Source organism: Indicator indicator, chromosome 8, assembly GCF_027791375.1.
Source record: "Indicator indicator isolate 239-I01 chromosome 8, UM_Iind_1.1, whole genome shotgun sequence".
NCBI classification, from domain to species: Eukaryota; Metazoa; Chordata; class Aves; order Piciformes; family Indicatoridae; genus Indicator; species Indicator indicator.
The window spans coordinates 20,121,474-20,142,084 of NC_072017.1; the positions used below are offsets into that span (position 1 = coordinate 20,121,474).

Sequence of the window (20,611 nt, forward strand, 5' to 3'; positions counted from 1 at the left end):
AGGCAGCTGTTTTCTTATATAACCCAAAATGAGAACCCTAAAGCTGCATCCATTAAAACCAGTAGAAGTACGTTAGGAACAATAGAACACCTAAAAGCACTCTATGATGAAAATCAGACATTTGCATTACTAATAACAAAGTACTGCTAATAATTACAGCATGGAAACACGCAGTAAACTTCTCTGATTTTACTTGGAAAGAGTGCACTATACTGCATAAGCAAGACACAAACAAGCAAACAAGATGCTGAACATCAGATCAGCAAGACTAAATCAGTAGTTGGTCTTTAAGCTCCCCTCTGAGGAAGGCTGTTTTTGACCTGCTAATATACCACATTTTCAATCCTTGGAAAAAAACTGAAAGACAAATTAGGGTTTTATTCAGAAAAAAAAACAAAAAACCAACCAAACCCAAACCAACAGCTGTAAACCATCTTATATCTTAATAGATCAAGTAAAGGCTGGTAAGAGTTTCAATGAAGAAATTAATGACAGAAATAGAATAACTCTAATCAATTTAAGAAAATAAAACAGTTTATCTCAGTATTAAGAAATTACTGGCCAAGTAGGTAGAGACAACTTGTGAGCTGTAAGAAACTTTTATAAAACTTACATGAATGGTGACTATATACATGACCTGGTAACTCTGGTCAACTGAAGCTGCACCTTCAGGCAGTAGCTTCTTCCACCAACCTCCAAAATGTCTTGCACAACTCAGCAGCTATATTTAATGGATATTTGCAAAATAGGCGTGAGATATGGAAAGCTGTGGCTTTTGCAGTACCTTGAGAACAGGCTAAATGTAAGTTGCTGAAAGGGAAGAGAAAAGACAACCACCAGCTTTCATTTATGTAAGACTGAACCATTTATTATCTCCACCTGTTAGATGACTCACCCATGTTACTGAAACCCAACCCTATCAGGTATTAAGATCTTACCATGCTCTTGCTGACGTGGTGAAAAATTTCATACATGCAACAATTCTGCTTGGATCCTCTTTACAGACTGCAAGTTAAATTTAACATGAAATGTGCCTGCCATGCACACTTGGTGCACACGTACACAAATGGCCGTGGCTTATTGCTGCCTCTTCTTTCAGAGGGTTGCTCCTGGGATGACACGGGGTCCTGGACACTGAACTGCCATGCCATTTCTGAGACGGCACAGCTACAGGGCTGAGCACTGTCATACAAACCACCGTGCAGGATCATTGAGAGAGTTCACATAACTGGCTGACAGGGGTTTTAAAAAGTAGTGAGTCATTATCTAACAGGAGTGTTCTGGTCTTCTACAGGGACTGGTATTTCAAGTCTGGGGACTAATTTATTCAGTGATTATATACATGTGAATCAATTTATTAAAATCTGTGGATGACAAGGAGTGGTGAATAATAAGGATATGGCAGCTCTGGAATGTAATCTGGATTACTTAGTAAGTAATTTATATACTTCAGAGCAACAAACACACTCAAGCAAGAAATAGAAATCATGCTCATAACACTCCGACTAGTAGCACCAGTATTACTAGAAGCATCAAGAGATCACAATAGATGGGTAATGACTATATTAGCTGCTGCAGAACAGATAATTTTATCTTTGAATGTTTAGACTGAAGGACAATGATTAAGAGGAAGGAAACAATTATGCCACCAAGGTGGTATTAAGAGTGAACGATCTGGACATGTAGTTCCGATACCTACAGCTGAAACAAGACATCAAAAATTCAAAGACAAACTAATTATTTAAGAAATAGAGGAAATGCCTTACTGTGGAGGGCATGATATAATCTAGTGAAAAGCTTATCTGAATCATGATTTTACTGCTGTGTTTATTACCTTCACAGATAGAAAATCATAGCAAGAACCAATGTCAAAAAGTTGCCTTCTTCCTGGACATGCCACTTAAAGCATTGAATAGTTCAGATTTAGCAGAAGGCTGCAGCTGACAGAGAGGCAGCAGTAATGGGATGGGCATTTGGAGGCAATGAACTGGACACTGCAGTTAAGCAATAGCTATCTGTAGCCATAATTTAGGTTTAAACAATATCATTTTCAATAACAATAAACCTTAAAAATATAGAAACTTATCACACTTTTCTTTAAAATTATTTAAACCACTCTGCAATCATTTAATACAAACTCAGTGAGAAAAATAAATGAAGTGATATAATCCACAAATACAATCATAATATGTCTTTATTAATATTTTCTGTCAAACTGTGCTGTAGAGTAATATACACCTCCTTATTAAGTATTTCACAAGAACAGCCAAAAGTAGGTGATCATTTTGCAACTCTAATCTTAACAATTATATTTTTAATCTTTTTTTCGGGTTCATATTCTAAGGGATAGTACAAGCTGTTCTTTCCTACAGATGAGCCTCACAAACTAAAACGGACTTTCAAGAAAAGATTAAGTTATGGGCAATGTTGCTCCCCCATTTATTTCCATATCCTACCACTTTCAAGAGCTACATCTGCCTCCTTGCTAAAGAGGATAAAGGACAACAGATGGTGTAAGATTGTGTTGTGCCTTGTGAAGAGCCAAAACCTGTTACCTGTGTGTCGCTCTCATAATTTTTCTATTGCACAGAACCTTCTAAGTTTTCAGAACATGCCACGCTCCAATCTCTCTCACAAAATATAGAAAAAGCCCTCCAAACTCGGTGAAATCTTATGTAATAAAGCCTAAAAAAATGTAATTGCCTAACACAATCCTTGGTATGCATAAAATATACACAGTAATGAGGTATATCATTTACTAGCCATCATGGTAATAAATTCAAGGTCCCACATTTGAAATGGTGGGGTGGTGGTAAAATGAGAGTCTGAGTCCTGCAAGCAAAACAAGCCTATGGTTTTCAAATGCAAGTTCCTGTGTTAACAGAGGCACAGTGGGCACATGTTTTTGGCAAAAAATAAATTCATAAAGCACAGCTTGCATAACTCTACAGATTTGTTACAGAAAGAGGATCAAAAGCAATGATGCAATCACATTGTACACTAAGGATGTACATAAAATTATCCAGAATCCTGAAATAGCAACAGATGCCAGAAAAATATGGGTTCAACTCATGAACACAAAATAAGCCACTCCATGCCCACTACATATAAGGATGGGACCAGTGGTTTCTTATTTTCTAAATCATTTTAGAAAGCGGAATATCCATTGTAACTTCATAGTCATTTTGCCAGGCTCTTAGTGCACTGATTGAGCTCTCCAAGGGCTGAGACAGCAAGGTAATGCACCCAATTTTGCAACAGTGCATGCATAAGAACAAGCCAGTGGGCTGAGAAGCAGTGAACAGAATCATGTACTCAGAGAAAATCTGAAGCACTGAAACCTCCTTGTATTTTAGGCTAGGGGTTCAGTGAAATAAAGCTAAGTATAGCTGCAGCTGCAGGATAAGAGTGGGAGTAAACAAAGCAAAGAGGATAATGGCCATCTTTGAAATCTCATTAATGAGGTCACTTCCAACATGGAGAGTTAAGGCTGGCAGTGCATATGGATTCAAGGAGTCTTAAGTACCAGTCCCCTGCTAAAAAAGGGAACAATACAGGGATTTCAGCTTCCACTCACCTGTCACAGTCAAGTATTTTTACTTCCCTTTAGAGGTAAGGGGGAGAACACTGAATTTCAATAGGGATACAGACAGAGAAGTAAAAGCTTCTACAAAGCACATGCAGAACAGGAATTTGAATCCTCTGTCAATAATATTTTGGTAGAAGGCTTGATCTGATCTGCACTTCCACAGCAGTGCCTGTTTTGAGTATTACACCAGACTGCATGTGAAGCAGCATGAATATTTAGGTGGTCTTGAGCAAGAAAAATACTGCACACACCTCTAAAGGACTTACAGGGTAGATGAAGTTATATTTGGAGTCTGAATTGCAACTGACATTAAAATACAAAGTGAGTGATCTTTATAAAGGTTTAAGTTCTTCTTAAATACTTGCAGTGTTGTTTCCTATGCAATAGATAAATGTTTAGAATAGATTCAACAATACTAGACTACTTCTACTAGTAATGCAACTCAAGTAGTACATGTTAAGATTCTAGTTTGTGAATGCTGTGGTTTGATAAAATACACATGGCCTGGAAGTTGTCACTACACTAAGTAGATCTGCATCCAGGTCCTCCAAAACACAAACCAGCAGAATTTACGTGATGTGCTCTATTTCCATTTGTTAGTGCTGTCTAAGTTTAACAGATAGAACTGTTGCAGACCATAGTAAAAGAAATAATTCTTCCTCATTAAAGAGAGCAGAAGAATATGCTGTATCCTATGTGGTTTATGTCACAGCTTTGTATTGAAAAAACATAAGAAAGGTATAAACACACACATCAAACCAAACCACATTTATTTCATCAGTCACAAGTGCAAATATAGCAACAAGTCAGTTCAGCAAATTACAACAGAGGAATGTAATGTAAATGCCAAGTACACTGACAGACCAACTTCAAAAGAGCAGCAAAAAAGTTTCTTCAAAGAAAACCTTCTATTCTTTTTATCTGTAATTTAAAATAACACAATAAATCTATACCAGGAATGTCTGTGCTAACTCATGTTAGCCAGGAGTTCTATTATTAACAGTTTGCATTATCCAGTGTGCAAAAGGCCTGTTCAAGCTTCCCATTAACAGATGTTTTGGTTTTAAGCAACTTTTACCCAATATTTAAATAATACAGTGCTGATACTAGTTAATATGTTCTTCTATTTTATATCACAAATTTAAGAATATATATTTTAAAAAACCTAAGTCCAATTTCAGTGTAGATATATAATTCTACCTGGATCCAAAAGTGGGCAACATTAAAGATAAAATTGAGAATTTTTCTTTTTTTTTTTTTTTTTAAAGTATTTTTTTTTAAAAAAAGGATAGATACAAGTCATCCCAGGTTTTGTCTTTGTTTTATTTTGGGTTTTTTTGCATCATCTTTAAATCTGTAGTTAAAATATATGCAGTACTTACATACAAAATAGAAAGCATTCCCATTAGGAAGATACTGCAGTGTAATTAGCTGGTTTTCCCTACCACTTAGTAGCCAAGGAACAAGATTTATGCTTAACATCCAATCATTATTTTGCTTTACAGAAAAGCAAAAGCTGACTACTATTACCATCAGAATTTTTACACTGGAAATTTAGTTAGCCTTCTTCTTCATTGTGAGTTGCTGCTTCTTCTCTTTTTCTTTATAGGCAATAAATTGAGAGTCTGTACCAAAGATCCTGTCCCACCATGTAAAGGTTGAAGCATAATTTCCAATGAAGTTCATATGATGGAAATCATGAAAACGAGCACCAGCATAGAAAGGCACCAAATGAAGAGGGTTCAGTGGAACATCATAGCCACTACAGGGGAGAAAAACAAACAAAAAACAACAGCTATGATAAAGATTTTCCCATATATAAAATTACAGAATATAGGCACTAACTTGTCGTTTTTATAAAATTAAAAGCTTTTTTTGGTATTATAAGGCCTTGAGATAATTAGTGTAATGCTGACTTAATAGGAAAATTATTCCTTCTATCCTAGTCAAATGCTTCTGTAAACTATCCTACAACATATTTGGCACTTGCTAACCTTTTCAACTCACTGTACCAAGCAATGCATACACACAGAAAAAAATAATTAAGCAAGTCACCTAAAAAAAAAAAAAGAAAATCACAGTGGTTTGCTTCCTGCTGGTTTAGCAGTTTTAAATAACTTAAGAGTGATATTAGGAAAGAGGAAGAAGAAATAACACTATCTTTTAGTGACAATCAGCTCAGTTGCTTATAAAACAGCATCTCAAATCAACTACAATTGTAATATTTCTACTCCTATTTTCATTTTATTGCAATTCCTCAAAATTCAAAATATACTATGAAAGCCATGTTAAAACCAGAACAGTGTGCTTTAGAGGGATTTACTCTTTATCTTACTAGTACTGGAAAGCATCTTACCACCACCTAGTGGGAAAAGTGAAGGTGATTTGCTATCAACACCTTAAGTTTTTTTTTTTGCACCTATTACTTTAAGATATATCACAACACATACTTCTCATTCTACAAGCAATATATAACTAAAGCAGCAATGGTATGTATGTTCATGTTCAGTAGTTCATGTTTCACTAAAACACTTGACAGCTTCCTGTAAGACACTATTATGCTTCATAATATATTTACAGATACCAGGTCAAGTGTAATGCTAGCATTTTAAAAATGAACTCTTACTATTCCCTTCCTCTTGAACACAGGAAAGTTCATTCATTTGCAGCTGAACCCAGCTCAGCCTACTGGCTTAGTAGGGGCTGGCTTGAGAACAGCCCTAAAGAAAAGGACGTGGGGGTGCTGGTCAATGAGAAGCTCAACATCAGCCACCAGTGTGCACTTGCAGCCCAGAAAGCCAATCACGTCCTGGGCTGCATCAAGAGAAGCATAGCCAGCAGGTCAAGGGAGGTGATTCTCCCCCTCTACTCTGCTCTGGTGAGATCCCACCTGGAGCACTGTGTCCAGTTCTGGAGCCCCTATTACAGGAAGGATCTGGACGTACTAGAGCATGTCCAGAGAAGGGCCACAAGGATGATCAGAGGGCTGGAGCACCTCTCCTATGAGGACAGATTGAGAGAGTTGAGGCTATTCAGTCTGGAGAGGAGAAGGCTCTGAGGAGACCTTCTTGTGGCCTTTCAGTATCTGAAGGGGACCTACAAGAAAGTTGGGGAGGGACTTCTTAGGGTGTCAGGTAATGACAGAACTAGGGGGACTGGAAAAAAAATACAAATGGGTAGATTCAGATTGGATGCTAGGAAAAAGTTCTTCCCCATGAGGGTGGTGAGACGCTGGAACAGGTTGCCCAGGGAGGTGGTGGAAGCCCCATCCCTTGAGGTTTTTAAGGCCAGGCTGGATGTGGCTCTGAGCAATCACATCTAGTGTGAGGTGTCCCTGCCCATTGCAGGGGGGTTGGAACTAGATGATCCTTGAAGTCCTTTCCAACCCTAACAATTCTATGATTCTACTGGAATTTGCACTAGCATTTTGAAGCCACATTTGAAATAAGTCAGTTCTACCGCAGAGATAAGAAGTCCTGTTCTTTGTATTAACAAATAAACAAACAAAAGGCATCTATTTATTTATTTTAAAGAGAGTCACTGGTTGCATAGCCTAAAGATTCTCTTGTCCAGAAAAATATATGTGACAAATTATTAACAGAAAGAACTCATCTGGAATACCGCCTTCTGTAGTAACTGATTTTTGGTGTACTAATATGCAGAGAATCACTTGTACACAAAATATCAAAAGCCATACATTCTAATGAGGCACCTGGCTTATGAAAACCCTTACAGAGGTTCTCTAGATGATAGTCTGCACTCTTTTAATCAGCAAGATTTGCTTTTAACACTACCTTGAAATAGGAAACAGTGGTAACCGTCCTGGTTGTGTCGCTCTTTGTAAGACACATAAAAGCATTTCAGTACAAAATAAATGGTAAATCTGAGACAGATTTAGGGGAGATGTGAAAAAGAAATGATTTAAAAGCAACAAAGATTTCACCTGTGTACATCAATGGTTTCCATCAAGCGACATATCACCCATGCCCACAGAAGAACCACGTGGTTACAGAAAACAACAATTCCAATAAAAAACCCAGCTCCGAGGATAAGCGTTTCCAGAGGATGTGCATATTCTGCTTGCATTCCAAATGGAGACTAGAAAGAGATAACAGATTTTCAGTTTTACATACCCCCCACATCAAAACAACCATTTTGTGGTACTCTCCCCTCCCCGTTATCCCACGAGACTACAAAAGGACAAAGAGTGTGATGTTGTGGGCAAAAAAATAGTATGACTGAGGAAGGGCCTTACCACAGATGTTCTGCTCCTTGCTGAGGAAACACTATTCCTGGGTCATAAGTATTACTATTCTGTCAGACATTGCAAACACTTCGCTAATAGTTAGAAGTTGGAAACTTTTACTTAGGTTTAGATTACCTCAGGCCAAAGAGTTATTTAACAAATATAAAACTGTTTTGCAAGTTCCTATTAGCTTTACTATACACCCAGTCTTGGAAGCAGGAGAACGAACAAAGTATTTTCAGAATCAGGATTCACTTAGAATTAAGAAAAAAAAAAAAAAATTTTAAACCCCCTCAACTTTGAGGATTTAAAAAAAAATAAGTTCATACTTCCCAAATGTTATTTTGAGATTGAAATAAAACATCTTTTTCCTCACATATTTATATATATATACACACACATCATTCCTGAGAATTTTCAAAAGAAGAACAGCATACAAAGACACGAGTTTAAAAACTTTTAACCTAATTCTGAAGTTCAGAAGTTCAATTATCATAAAATAAAATAAAGTCAACTTTCGCTTAGGTGTGATTTTTAAATCATCACTTATTACCATCAAGGAAAATGTTTAGGGAAAGAGCCAACAGCCTATTATAGATCACTTCTGCATGGACTACTAACCACTCTCAAGAACAGCTGCCAGAAGCTGCTCCTGCTAGAGACCCGAGAGACTGCCAAGAGCAAGAGGAAAACAGCAGCTGCTGCTCACATGTAGATACATAAGCATGCATCAATGGATACTAGGCTTCTCCACTATTGACAGCTTGTATAAACCACCCCGGCTCAGAAGTTTGCAGTTTACCGCAGGCAGAGTACAAAAAACACAGTAGCACTGAGTTCTGTGATCCTAAGACGCTGCCATCTAAACGCAGTTATCTCTCCCCAAGGCGTAAGCGCTGCTGCACCCTGCCTGGCTGAGAACAGTGCCACCTCCAGTCAATCACGGCTCATTACGTCGCGTTCAATGTCGGCTCCAACCGACTGTTAAACGCAGAACCACACAAAATATCTCTGTACTGCATTCTGTGCTCTTGATGCAGTATCACACAACTGGCTATACTGCTTCCAGAGGCCCATATCCAAAGCTATAATCTTTCCCTGAACCAAGCATGCTGCACACACCCAGGCCACGCCAGAGTCATCTGTCAGGATCATGTTCTGTGGATTAGTATGCTCTGGGTAACACCTAGGTGGTGAACTGAAAATATCAAACCCAGAAATCTACCATTTCCCCTCCCCTAACAATGAGACCTATAAATACACTTTCAGAAGTCTGCTCCACTTAGCTCAACAGATATGACCAAACCTCAACAAGAGTGCAATCTTCCATTCCCATTAAATGAAATAAAATTAAAATGGATTTTACAATATTCTTGACAAAGAGCTCAAGAAAATACATTAATCTCACTGTCAGAGGGATATGAAATTCTGAAGTCTTTCAAATGAGCCATTTAAGTTGGATGAAACTATATGTACTAAAAAGTATAAAAAAATATTGAGAAATACATACAACAAATTCATGGTGAACCTTATGGATATACTTGTATATTCTCTTGTGATGCAGCAGTCTGTGCAGGAAATAGTGCCAGGCATCCTCAATCACTGCACATCCAAAACACTGGGCAACCAGAACATACCTTGAAAAAGCAGAAGAGCTATTAGTTATAGAATATACAGACAGACACACACTCTTGAAAGGGAAAATACTTTATATGCTAGTAAGGGTGGGAAATGTTTACATCTATTACTGACTGAGTAACAGCGCATTGATACTACCTTTTTAACATACTAAAAATATGAATTACCAGGTACAGGAGCTATTCTGCTGATCAGCTCACCTGTTGATATCCTGAAGTGAGTTAAAATGCAGTATAACAAGCTGTTTTTATAACATTACAGAAGCAGTCTATAGAGAACATCCAGAGCTACATCAACTATCTAAACTAGTCAGAAAATAGCCTTCCAAAAACGATGACCTTTTGTTGTAAATAACTGCTATCAGAGCAGGGGGTAGGAACTGGGAGAGAAGGTGACATTTATAACTAATTCAGCTTTGTTTAAAAATATATCAGTTCAATGTAAAAAAGGATGATACAATCACTCCTTCAAGGAACACACTGCTATGGTATAAAACAAGGTGGAGGGAAGAAACACTTAGGAGAAATTAAAAAACCCACTTGGTTTAAAAACCCTAGAAAGTAAAATATTTAACCCATGCCATCAAGAACCTTACTTCACTTGAAATAAACTCCCTCCTAGTCCCCCTTCTTCTGAGCATTAAAAAAAAATAGAAAGCTCTAACTATCTCTTATTACAGATAAGCATCAACAGAAGCAAAATTGATGAACAGTTCACATCACCAAAAATTATTGCATTTAGAGTTAACGCCACTAATTTGTTAAATATTCTGCTTCCACCCTCATGTAACTCAGCATCAACATATGAGAAAAATCTACCTACCATCTAGGCATCTCTTCCCACTCATAGGGGATGTTAAAATATTCTGTGAAGTAATAGGTGCCACAAATCAGAGGAAGTTGAATGAAAAAGTGATTGAAGAGAAGTGTTTTGAAACATTTCCACTGCTTTTCCCATGTTTCTGGTTTATCCTACAAAGAAGCAAGAGAATTGGTTTTGTTACATATCTCTTACACACAGCTGAAGTGCTGCAAAATTACTTCGGAGGCAGTTTCACTTCACCTTAGAAGACAGACAGTGAGTCCTCCAATGATAGAGTAACTGGAATTGGACTAGCTTCATCAAAACCTTTTTTAACCTAGCTTTCTAGAAAATATAAAGCAAGCCTTTCTTAACACAAGTTGTCTTTGCCAGTCACCCCAAACTATTCTTTTTATTTGTGTTTGTAATTAGTAGGAACATTTCAGCAGTTTAACACAAATATAAGTTTGCTTCTTCACACTACAGAATGTATTTCCGTAGTTAAAATAACACAGAGAAGCTGAAAATATAAGCTTGTGAACAAGTAAGTTGCCTTGAAAACATTCAGCTTCTGCAGGGAAACATCTTGCCGATTACTGTAGCAATTTCAGAAACTAGTGTAATTAGTTTACAATTCATATTACAATTAACTGAAGGAAAATTATCATCTTTAGGTGCTGGACGTGTCTTTACTACCAATTAGGACTGTGCAGTTCATCCCAGGCTTTCTCCATTGTTAAAATATCTTAAAATCCTTTCAAGAGGGTGTGCATAGAGGTACTTTGAAAGAGACACTTGCTATTAATTAAGTATACCGTGTAATTCTTTCAAAAATACTATGATAAACTTCTACACCAGATGCTATGACTCTTTCACACGTCCCCTGCAGACATATAAACTAAATATATATATATATATATATATATAAAAAACACTTTACTAACATACCCTTTTTTCTCTATACCACCATAGTAGAAAGAAAAATCCAAACCCCTGTCTGCCCTCTCAGTGGAAACAAAAAAACCAAAACAAAACCACTCCATTTGTCTTTCTGTCCTCACACATATTGCATTTTTGCTCTGTCACTCCCAAGATGTTTGAGTGATACAGGAATACAGATAGTATAAAATGGGAACTAGGATATTGCAGTTATATGTTCAAAGATAAATCAGGAAGTGTACAGCTGACCACTTTGTCTTACCTGCTGAATTTTGTATTTTTGCATGTACGGTATAAACTGAAAAACAAATCCAGGCACACAGAGCAAGAAGTATGAAACTTCATGAACTAAAAGTGATCCCCAAGTTGCAATCTGGAACTTCGTATAATTATCCAGCATGTAATTCCAGGCATTTTTAAATGGCTGCTGCAGGGGATTGTCAGGCAAGAAAGAGTCTATATATTCTACTGCCAGATAAGCAGAGTTCAAGATATTAACGCTGTCGTTCATTGCCATCGTTCAAACATAAAACATCACAAGTACAGTTCTTCTACAGCTGTCCAAGCAACCTGTGAATTTTGAGAAAAATTGAATAAATGACAGTTAATTTTCAGAAAAAAATCCACACTATTTATCTTAGTCATTACCTAATTTTAAAGTAAACACAGCAAAGGGAAAGACAGAGTCTCTTTCTACAGAACAGTGTAAAAAACCCAAAGCTTAAAATTTATTTAAGAGGCAATCAGCTTTCATGCTTTAAGATTAGCTCAAGAGAGCAAAAGGGTAAAGAAATATTACTTATTACCCCATTTTTTTTTTTTCAAGATAAAGGTATTCTGTACTAGAAGCACAGAATGGTTCAAATTAGATTTTGAAATTAAATTAACTATGATCTCTTGATCAGCCAACCTCACTTTTTTTTTCATAGCTGTGAGCCAGAATCCATGCAAACTACATCAACAGAACAGACTGCCTTTAGACTACAGCTAGCTTGAGGCAATTCACCTCTCCATAAGTAATGGCATTTTCACCACAGCATTCCCACAGATGCTCTGAACTTCTGCCATTTCCACAGACTAGAATGCTCGTTGGTTTGAGCTTGACAGGGCCTTTAAAAGTCTAGTCTGAACTCATTGCGATGAGCAAGTACATTTTTCACTAGATCATGTCAGTCAAAGCCCTGTTCAACCTTACCTTGAACATTTCCAATGATAGGGCATCCACAGCTTCTCTGGACAATCTGTTCCAGCATCTCACCACTCTCATTCTAAAACAAATCATCCTTATGCCCAGTTCAAACCTACTCTCCTTTTTTTTTTTCCAGTTTAAAACCACTGCCCCTTGTGTTGCCCTACAGGTCTTGGGAAAAAGGCCTCCTTTTTATAAGCCCCTTTCATTATTTTGAAACGCTGCACCTAGGTGTTCCTGGAGCCTTCACATCTTCAGGCGTATGCACCAACTCCCTCAGCCTCCCTGCCATAGAGTAATGTGCCCTCTGACCATTTTGGTGGCCCCCCTCTAGATCCCCTCTAACAGATCTATCTCCCACTTACAGGCCAGAGGATATAGGTTAGGCCACAGCTAACACACACTCAGAATAGGTCCAACATAAACAATGCACTAAGCTCAGTATCCAGCAATGCCAGGTATCATTTTCTTTTCCTAGCAAGGGCACCATTTCTTATTAACAACAAATACGCGATAATCAGTAACATTTGATTAACGGCAAGCACATTATAGCAGGTAACAAAAAAAGCTTAAACCCGAGCTCCTGAGCCAATGGCCAAGTAAGGTTACTTACCCTCCGGAAAACCGAGTCGGCTAGCTAAGGGACCAGAGGCCAGGCTGCGCCTGATCAGGCTCGTCCGGAAAGTCCAGCCCAGTTCGCGCGAGGACCCTGCGAGGAAGCGGAAAGCCCTTGACACAGGCCGCACACACGCAGGGCGGTAACGCCCGCTCAGGAGCTACCTAGGGAGCCGTGCAGCCGCGAGCACCCACTCACAGCCGCCCCACCGCTGGGAGCGGCTCGGGTAGCGCGCTGCCGCGCAGTACGCGCGTGCCACCAGGACGAGCCGCACAGCCGGCCAGGCGCCTACACCCTGACAACGGCACAGGTACCCGTAGGTCAGGCCGCAACCGCGCCCCCCGCATTCCTCCGTGCGCACCCTCACCTGCTGCCAGCGACAACCCCTCAGGCCGTGGGGGAATCGGCAAGAGCGGCAGCAGCGCCAGCCGTAGCAATAACAACCGCACGGGCCGCCGGTTCTTCAAGTGTACGCTCCCATTGGTCGCGCAGCACCACCCGTCGCAGCGCCCATTGGCTGGATGGCGGCACCGGCGAAGAGTCAGGCGTGAGGAGGGACGGAATGAGCTGCGGATCCCACGCACCGATTGGCTGAAGGGGTGGAGTGAGGATAGTGAGACTTCGGCGTGAGGCCAATGAGACGGGAGAGAGGCCGGGTGACGTCAAAGACGTGATGAGGAGGAACTGGCACCTCAGGTGGGCAGAGGCGGGTGGGGCTCTGCGTTTGGAGCTCGCCGCACGTCTCCACACGGCAGACCATAGGCGTGACCGGCTGCAGGAGTTTCTGAGAAGTATGTCGCCGGCAGAGACGGGGAGTGGGAGAGCGGCCCAAGGGGCGGTGACTGGTACGAGGGAAGGAACCATTCCCGAGCGGAGTCTTCATTGTCCGTTAGCACCATCCACGATGCTCCTGACGCTTCGTTTGATTTCATTAGCTCTTCTGCAGGCGTGGCGCGGCAGGGGTGCGCTGTGACTCATCATCTCTTCCTGGGGAGGCGCAGCCCCGGCCTGCAGAGCGCAGGGTAGGGGACGGGGAGAGTAGTGTCCGTAGAGCCTACGCACAGTAAATAGAAGGACTGAAGCAGAAGGGTAGGACAGGGTAGTGATGGACCAGAACCCCATTCATTGAGTTTGGTGTCATGTGAGGAAAATTCTACAAATGCAAATATAAAAGTCAAATGAAACGTACTACCTTAATCCACTGTCATACAAGGTCAGCAGTAAAGGTGCAATCATCCATTTAATTTCAGTGTGTACCAAAAAGAATTATTATTCTCAACTTGGACGTTAATATTACAGCTCAAATTGTTCAGTGAACTTAGAAGTGGCGACTACCCAAATTGAAAACCAAAGCTTTCAGAAATTGATGGGTAGCAAACCAGTGATATCTGTATGAAAAGTTGCTAAACCTTTATAATGATTTTCGATTTGCTTGCATTCAGACCTTTAGAATACCACCTTGCCCACCCTCCCGAAAAAATTACCATCACTGATGTCAATATTACTTGGATTGACACCTGCATTGAGAAACATGAGTTTTAAGCGACTTGTTTGCATTAGGAAACCATATATAAACTTTTATTTGAAGAAAATGTCTCAAATATGACAGTAACTTTGGTCATGTTAAAAGGAGGCCATCCAAGAGTGAATAAAAATAAGCTGCTTTATAAGCATGGCCACATACAGTATATTCAGATATTAGCTAATAGAAGCTAAGGTTACACGCATAAAGAGGCCTTAGTACCATGCAAGTTCAATGCAATTTCATACATTCATTATAAATTTTCAGTTATTTTCATGCCAATTTTTGGATAAAAAGGTAAGAAAGAAGAAACATCTAAATGCAACCAAAATTGGAACAGGAAAAAAAATGTAAGTACAGACAACATTTTTATTAAAAAGATCTTGAAATTACACTTGTTCAATAAGTGTTACACCATCTCTGATCTCCTTCAGCGGGAATTAGTAGTGTTAAGCATTGTTACATATCAAAAAATACAACTCTGTTTTACAACATAGTACTGACATATTCAAAGTACTGTGCCAAATTATAAATACTAAAATCAGTTTTGAAGAATTGAGTTGCTCACACAAACATATGCACCTAGTATAGTTATGTAACAAAAGTTTTATAAAAGGAAACAAAGTTACCCCATGCCAGCATGAATTACTGATGTGGGATTCGATACCTACTATGAAGACCGACGGTTCATTTCTTTAAATATATTTATTAGTCTCTGGAAAAAATAAGACAAAAATTTACTTTCACCAGAATACACACCATTCTTCACTGACAATCCATTTCTCAGTCACAACTGACATAAGTTGGTCCTTATGAAAGTGGCTTTTTTTTTTTTTCAAGACCTTGCAATTAAAAAAAAGGTCCACTAGACTTCAAAAATTCAATCAGCTTCTGCTCAACTGCAGAATAATCCTACACACTGCTTCTACCTAGAGTAATCTTCATCGTCTGTCATCTGTAATTGTAGACAGTCACATCTTCCACTGTGACTCAAGGTGCAGCTACAAGTAGAGAAGTGCGTAGATTCTCAGTCACTTCAAATATACTTGTTGAAGACTGCTTCTAGTGCATAATCAAGTTGGAAATCCTTTTACTGATCATAATGGTTTGTCAATAACTGTAACACCTAGAGTGGGGGGGAAGGAATCAGTCTTTAAGTATTATTTTTTTAAAAATCTGAAAATAAAAATATAATAATGTTACAATTGTGTTATGCTAGAATAACATCAGAATAATGTGTGCCTGCATCACTGTTCATATTTTCTCTATTTCTTTCTCTGACAGAAATTGTCTGAATCAGTGCAAAGTTCTGGAAAAAATTGCTGTTACTGAAGTTTAATTTATTATCAGGAAGATAGAACCTTAACATTGACTTGAATAACTCAGTTGAAAAAGTACAATTATTGAAGAAAAAGATTGCTGAAACAGCTCTTGTTTTCTAAATGTCAGACTCCAAAGATCTTCAGAATTGGACCTGCACAGATTAAGATGCAAATCTCTTGTTAAAAAAAGGACTGGTCATACCAGAATCATCTTTACATTACACACTAAACCTTCTTGAATATAGTTTAATACCATTGTTTTCCTTGTAGTGACTAATTGTTTGAAGCCACTATTGAAAATGTAGCATTGGAATCTTCATACTCATTCTAGTATCTTGGGGTTTACTTTAGACAAGCTTTTGAGTGTTTTGTCAAATTTCTTATCCTAGCTGTTACAGTGTAAAAAGTCTGTCAAAAAATATCTATAGATGTTACCTGCATAGCTCCTTCCTGTACTCATACAGGATGACACAACTGTCCATTTATCAGTTGTTGGATTATAATACTCCACCGTTGATAAATTACAGGAACCATCATCTCCTCCAACTACATACAAGAGACCGTTTACAGCACAAACACCTGAAAAAAGGCAGGAAACCAATATGAAAATTCACAACTGGCTGGTTCACCCCACAAATGCATAGTTTTCTATGCTGCCACATTATGAAAGCAGCAGAAATCCAGGAACATGCAGTTTACAAACAATTATATAACCACCATTTTAAAGTAATGGTTGTGTATACCTGCATTCCTTCTGCACATGTTCATGTCTGCAACCTGCTTCCAAGTACTGGCAAGGGGATCAAACACTTCAACACTTTTTCTTACCAAAGGACCATCATGACCACCTACTGCATACAATAAATTGTTTAACACACCAACACCTGTAAACATGAAAATACTCAGAATTAACCAGAGAAGATTTTGACTGATATACAGGAGAAAGAACAAACATTATGTTCACTAACATAAATCCTTCATCCAGCCTACTTTAGGAACTATTTCAAACAACATTTGGATTAGGATGTATTAAAGCAAAAAAGACAGTAAATACAGCAAGACACTGATAAAATGTCTTACGTGCCCATCTACCATACTGCAGCACATAAAGACCAGAACTATTCTGCAACAGAAGATTTAGAAAGTTTTTGGACGATAAACGTGCAAGAAAATGAGGACTGTTGAAATTTAGGACTCATTAGAAGTGACAGTAAATGAGACAGTGTGCTCAGCCAGCATAACAGAAATCTGACAAGATGATAAAGCATAAGTGCATTTTTAGTAAGTAAAAACTGTGTAGTATAGAGGAAAAAACCTGAATGGGTAGACAGTACACTATAGGGATGATTCCACTGAAGCACTGGAATACCATGTAAACATATATATTTATGAAACAAAAGTAAAGACTGAGCACCCCCAGGACTAGGTGCAGGAGAACACCAAGCTTCCCTGAAGGAAGCTTCAGTTATCAAAATATCCAAAAGGTTATTAAAGGGTCTCCTTCGCTCTTAGGTTCTCTGTTACAACAAAAGTTTACTGATCTTTACTCTTGGGATGAAGCAATAAATAAAGCTAATCTATATCTACTTGCTAATTGGGCTGCACATATTGAACAGATTGCAATAGGGGAAGTAAAATGCACTATTGGAACTCACGCATAATAGATTTTTTTAACAGAAACGTAGGTGGGGTTTGCATTAAAACTTATTAGTAATGAAGACAACTGAAAAAAAACGCTACACATTTAAGATACAAAACTCAACAATGACATACAGATTTGCAAACACAGTTCTTAAAGGGTTCCATGGAAAGGGCACAACTTAAAATTTTTATTAAATGGAAGCAGCAAATATGAATGCAAAAGATCAGTTCAGTCCTTCAGGGGGAAAAAAAAAGAAAGAAAAAGATAGGTTAAAAAACCCCAGAATCCAGAGACATTAATAGCCAGCTAAAAAAATCTTTGAAAACATATCACTAATATTTTATCTAACATATATTCCTATATGGGGAGAGAAATGACTCCTACTGAAATATCTTTTTTTTTTTTTTACTAAAAAGAAAGATTTTAATAATTAAAGGAAGAGGGGGAAGAAACATAGAAGAGTGAATTGGTACTGCAATTCTGAAAAATAGTTTCTTAATAGGACACTGTTTTATAAATCATGCTAATACTTTATCAGTGATATTCACTACTAACATTTCTCCATATCCTTCCCAGTTAATTTATTTCATTTTTATTGCTATTATTTCTAACTATCATGTCATGGTATAGTGTGACAGCTTTTCTTTCTCTCACATCACAGTTCATTAGACAGGATAATATAATATTAATCTTTTGTAAGATTAAACATTATAGAGCTAGAGGAAGGGCTAAGATTTTTAGTTTAAATATGTGATGTGATATGAATCTCCCCACCCAGGTTTCTTGCATGGTTACTGACTTTCCTATACCCTCCTTTGGTAGCTCCTTATTTTTAATAATGTCCTTCAATTCTTTTTGGTGCTTCATTTTCCCTTAATCCCACACCCAGTTTCCAAGTCCTACCTTATTTCTTGCTCCTTCCGTCTGTATCCTCTGGTTGCCGTCTTCTTAGTTCTCCTTCCTCTGTAATTTTTCTTTCCTGCCCATTTTTCAGGACCCTGTCTTATATCTCTCATCCCTCCCAATGGCCTATATCTGGATCTGAAGTTCCTCATCCCAATATGTTGCTGGAAACAGATCTGTCCCCGTACTGATCAACTGAGAAGCAGTTGGTAATAAAGAAGAGTAACTGAGGGTTAACCTCTGAAGTTGCTTTTGAATGAAGCTGAAGCAGTAGGAACAGAAGAGACAGGCCTAAGTTCCTTGAGATGACCAGAGAGCCAAAGATTTAATACAGGAACAAAATTCTCCTTAGTTAATACCCATAGCAACACCAGGACTGATCACCAGTTGAAACAGCTCTGATGATCTTGGATATTTGGCCATTACAGCCAAGCTCATAAATAGTCATGGATTTTCACATTACCACCCACTCCTCCCCCCATGCTCAAGTATAATTTTCCATGTATTTAAAAGAGTGATACAAAAGAATGTTGATTATTTTACTCAGTTATATGAATCTGAAATAACTGACTACATTTATTTTTTCTCCTTTTGTTGTTTTGTTTGGCTTTTAGTTTTGTTCGGGTTTTGTGTTGTTTGTTTGTTTGTTTTTTCCCAATCAGAGGACAAGGTAAAAGGCAGCGGAGAATTGAATAAACAAACACAACCCTGAACTCTGGGACAACAGGAGGGAGGGAGGAAAGGGGCAGAAAGATCCCAATAGTTAGTGCTATGTAAGACACTAAATTTCAGAGTTGTAGAAGTTATTCAACATGTGAAGAAAAAAGTCTGAAAACATCTAGCATATAAATAGGCTGTAAACACAATGAAAATCTGCAGAAATGGAGTATTTAAGAAAAAAACCCAACGCTGAGATAAAATTTGCTGGCAAACTGCAAAAGTGAAGATTTACCACAACCTGCCAAGCACTACTTGTCTTTATAATATTTGTAATTAGCCCATTTATTTATTTAAATATTTTTCTCCAAACCTGCCAAGATCAGACAGGACTATTTAACAATAGCCTTACTGAAACTCTGGCCAGTTTTTAATCCAGTATTTACTTCGGAGGTGTACAAACTGAGTAACTAGAAGTTCCACAAGACAATTAATTTTTCTTGAGATACATTGTATCATGTTTTCTTCATTAACATCATAGGTTTAGCTTAGAAACACAATCAAAACATAACTTTTAGCAATAAGAGACATATCGGCTTGCTGATTTTGTATGGGTATACTGGAAGTATCTATTTTAATAATTTTATATATTTATTTTGAAATAATTTGGACTTGCTTTAAACATCATTATTTAGATTAAAAACTCTTCAGAGTTAATAAAGAATACTGGAAGGCAAGATGAAAAGCTGAGATAACTATTAATCATCTACTGAATATATTAGAAATCTATCCAGTAGCAACATCTCTTCCAAATATGAAGCACATTAATGCAATTATCAGTAGACATTTGAAAGGTAGTATTACAAAGCATCATTGAGTACTTGGCAAAAAACTTGAATAACTGAAAAAAATATACATAGAAAAATAGTATCATGCCATTTAACTTGAAAAAGTCCATAGGAACGTATCTAGAGAAATAAAACAACTTCTGCGAGTTGAAAAAACCTGAAATACCAAAAGACAAATAGAGGACAGTGAACAGTAAATGAGATTTGAGTCTGTAATATAAATAGATAATGAAAATGCTAAAGCTGGTATGGAGCTGTGGAAGCACCATTTTGTTAAACAAAAGCAGAATGCCACAGGCACTTTTGATGTCTTTAAGAGAAAGAATCACACAAAGAAGGACAAAAAAAATCCATGAAAAAATAAAGAAGGGGTTTTTAAGATTATAAAGAAATAAATGGATATGCCTTGGATAAACAATAAGGAAGGATAACATGTAGTAGCCTATACATATTCTAAGGATGTTAACACCAGGTGATAAGAAGATTTACTGAGGACGAAACAAAGGTACTAAGTGGAAGTAATAGGATGAAAACAGTAATGCAAACTTAGAAATGAACAAGGACAAAATTTCCAGCAGTGAATCAGAAAGTAGAACAAGTCCTCCAGAGAGGTGGGAATCTAGTCACAGTTCACATGTAAAGTCAACGTGAATATGCCATTAAAAATCTCAGCCCCATACTGGCAAAGAGACATCTTTG

At 37.9% G+C, this 20,611-nt stretch overlaps 3 protein-coding genes across 3 annotated transcripts in view; all 3 read right to left on the bottom strand.

Moving 5' to 3' along the window:
- Nucleotides 1-1,211, bottom strand: part of CPE (carboxypeptidase E) — a 57,239-nt gene extending 56,028 nt beyond the window's left edge. The window contains exon 1 of the mRNA XM_054383317.1: nucleotides 1,063-1,211. Within this exon, the coding sequence (XP_054239292.1) occupies nucleotides 1,063-1,211 (149 nt within the window). The remainder of the gene's footprint in view (nucleotides 1-1,062) is intronic.
- Nucleotides 1,212-5,143: 3,932 nt separating this feature from the next.
- On the bottom strand, nucleotides 5,144-11,730 carry MSMO1 (methylsterol monooxygenase 1). The gene is made up of 5 exons (XM_054383219.1): nucleotides 11,476-11,730; nucleotides 10,296-10,444; nucleotides 9,346-9,472; nucleotides 7,533-7,687; nucleotides 5,144-5,351 (listed from the first exon to the last, which is right to left on the bottom strand). Exons 1-5 carry the CDS (start codon nucleotides 11,728-11,730, stop codon nucleotides 5,144-5,146), a joined length of 894 nt encoding a protein of 297 aa, XP_054239194.1.
- Nucleotides 11,731-15,501: 3,771 nt separating this feature from the next.
- Nucleotides 15,502-20,611, bottom strand: part of KLHL2 (kelch like family member 2) — a 53,975-nt gene continuing 48,865 nt past the window's right edge. The window contains exons 12-14 of the mRNA XM_054382785.1: nucleotides 16,606-16,746; nucleotides 16,298-16,441; nucleotides 15,502-15,666 (exon numbers count right to left, since the gene is read on the bottom strand). Coding sequence (XP_054238760.1) covers nucleotides 15,638-15,666; nucleotides 16,298-16,441; nucleotides 16,606-16,746 — 314 coding nt within the window. The 3' untranslated portion in view covers nucleotides 15,502-15,637. The remainder of the gene's footprint in view (nucleotides 15,667-16,297; nucleotides 16,442-16,605; nucleotides 16,747-20,611) is intronic.

Excerpts from the sequence above, each read along its gene's own strand:
- MSMO1 (XM_054383219.1), bottom strand. The coding sequence starts at position 11,730 with ATGGCAATGAACGACAGCGTTAATATCTTGAACTCTGCTTATCTGGCA. Across the intron at positions 10,445-11,475 it reads AAAAATACAAAATTCAGCAG|GATAAACCAGAAACATGGGA; the intron begins GTAAGACAAAGT and ends GCTTCTTTGTAG. Across the intron at positions 7,688-9,345 it reads AGGTTCACCATGAATTTGTT|TCTCCATTTGGAATGCAAGC; the intron begins GTATGTATTTCT and ends ATCTCTTTCTAG.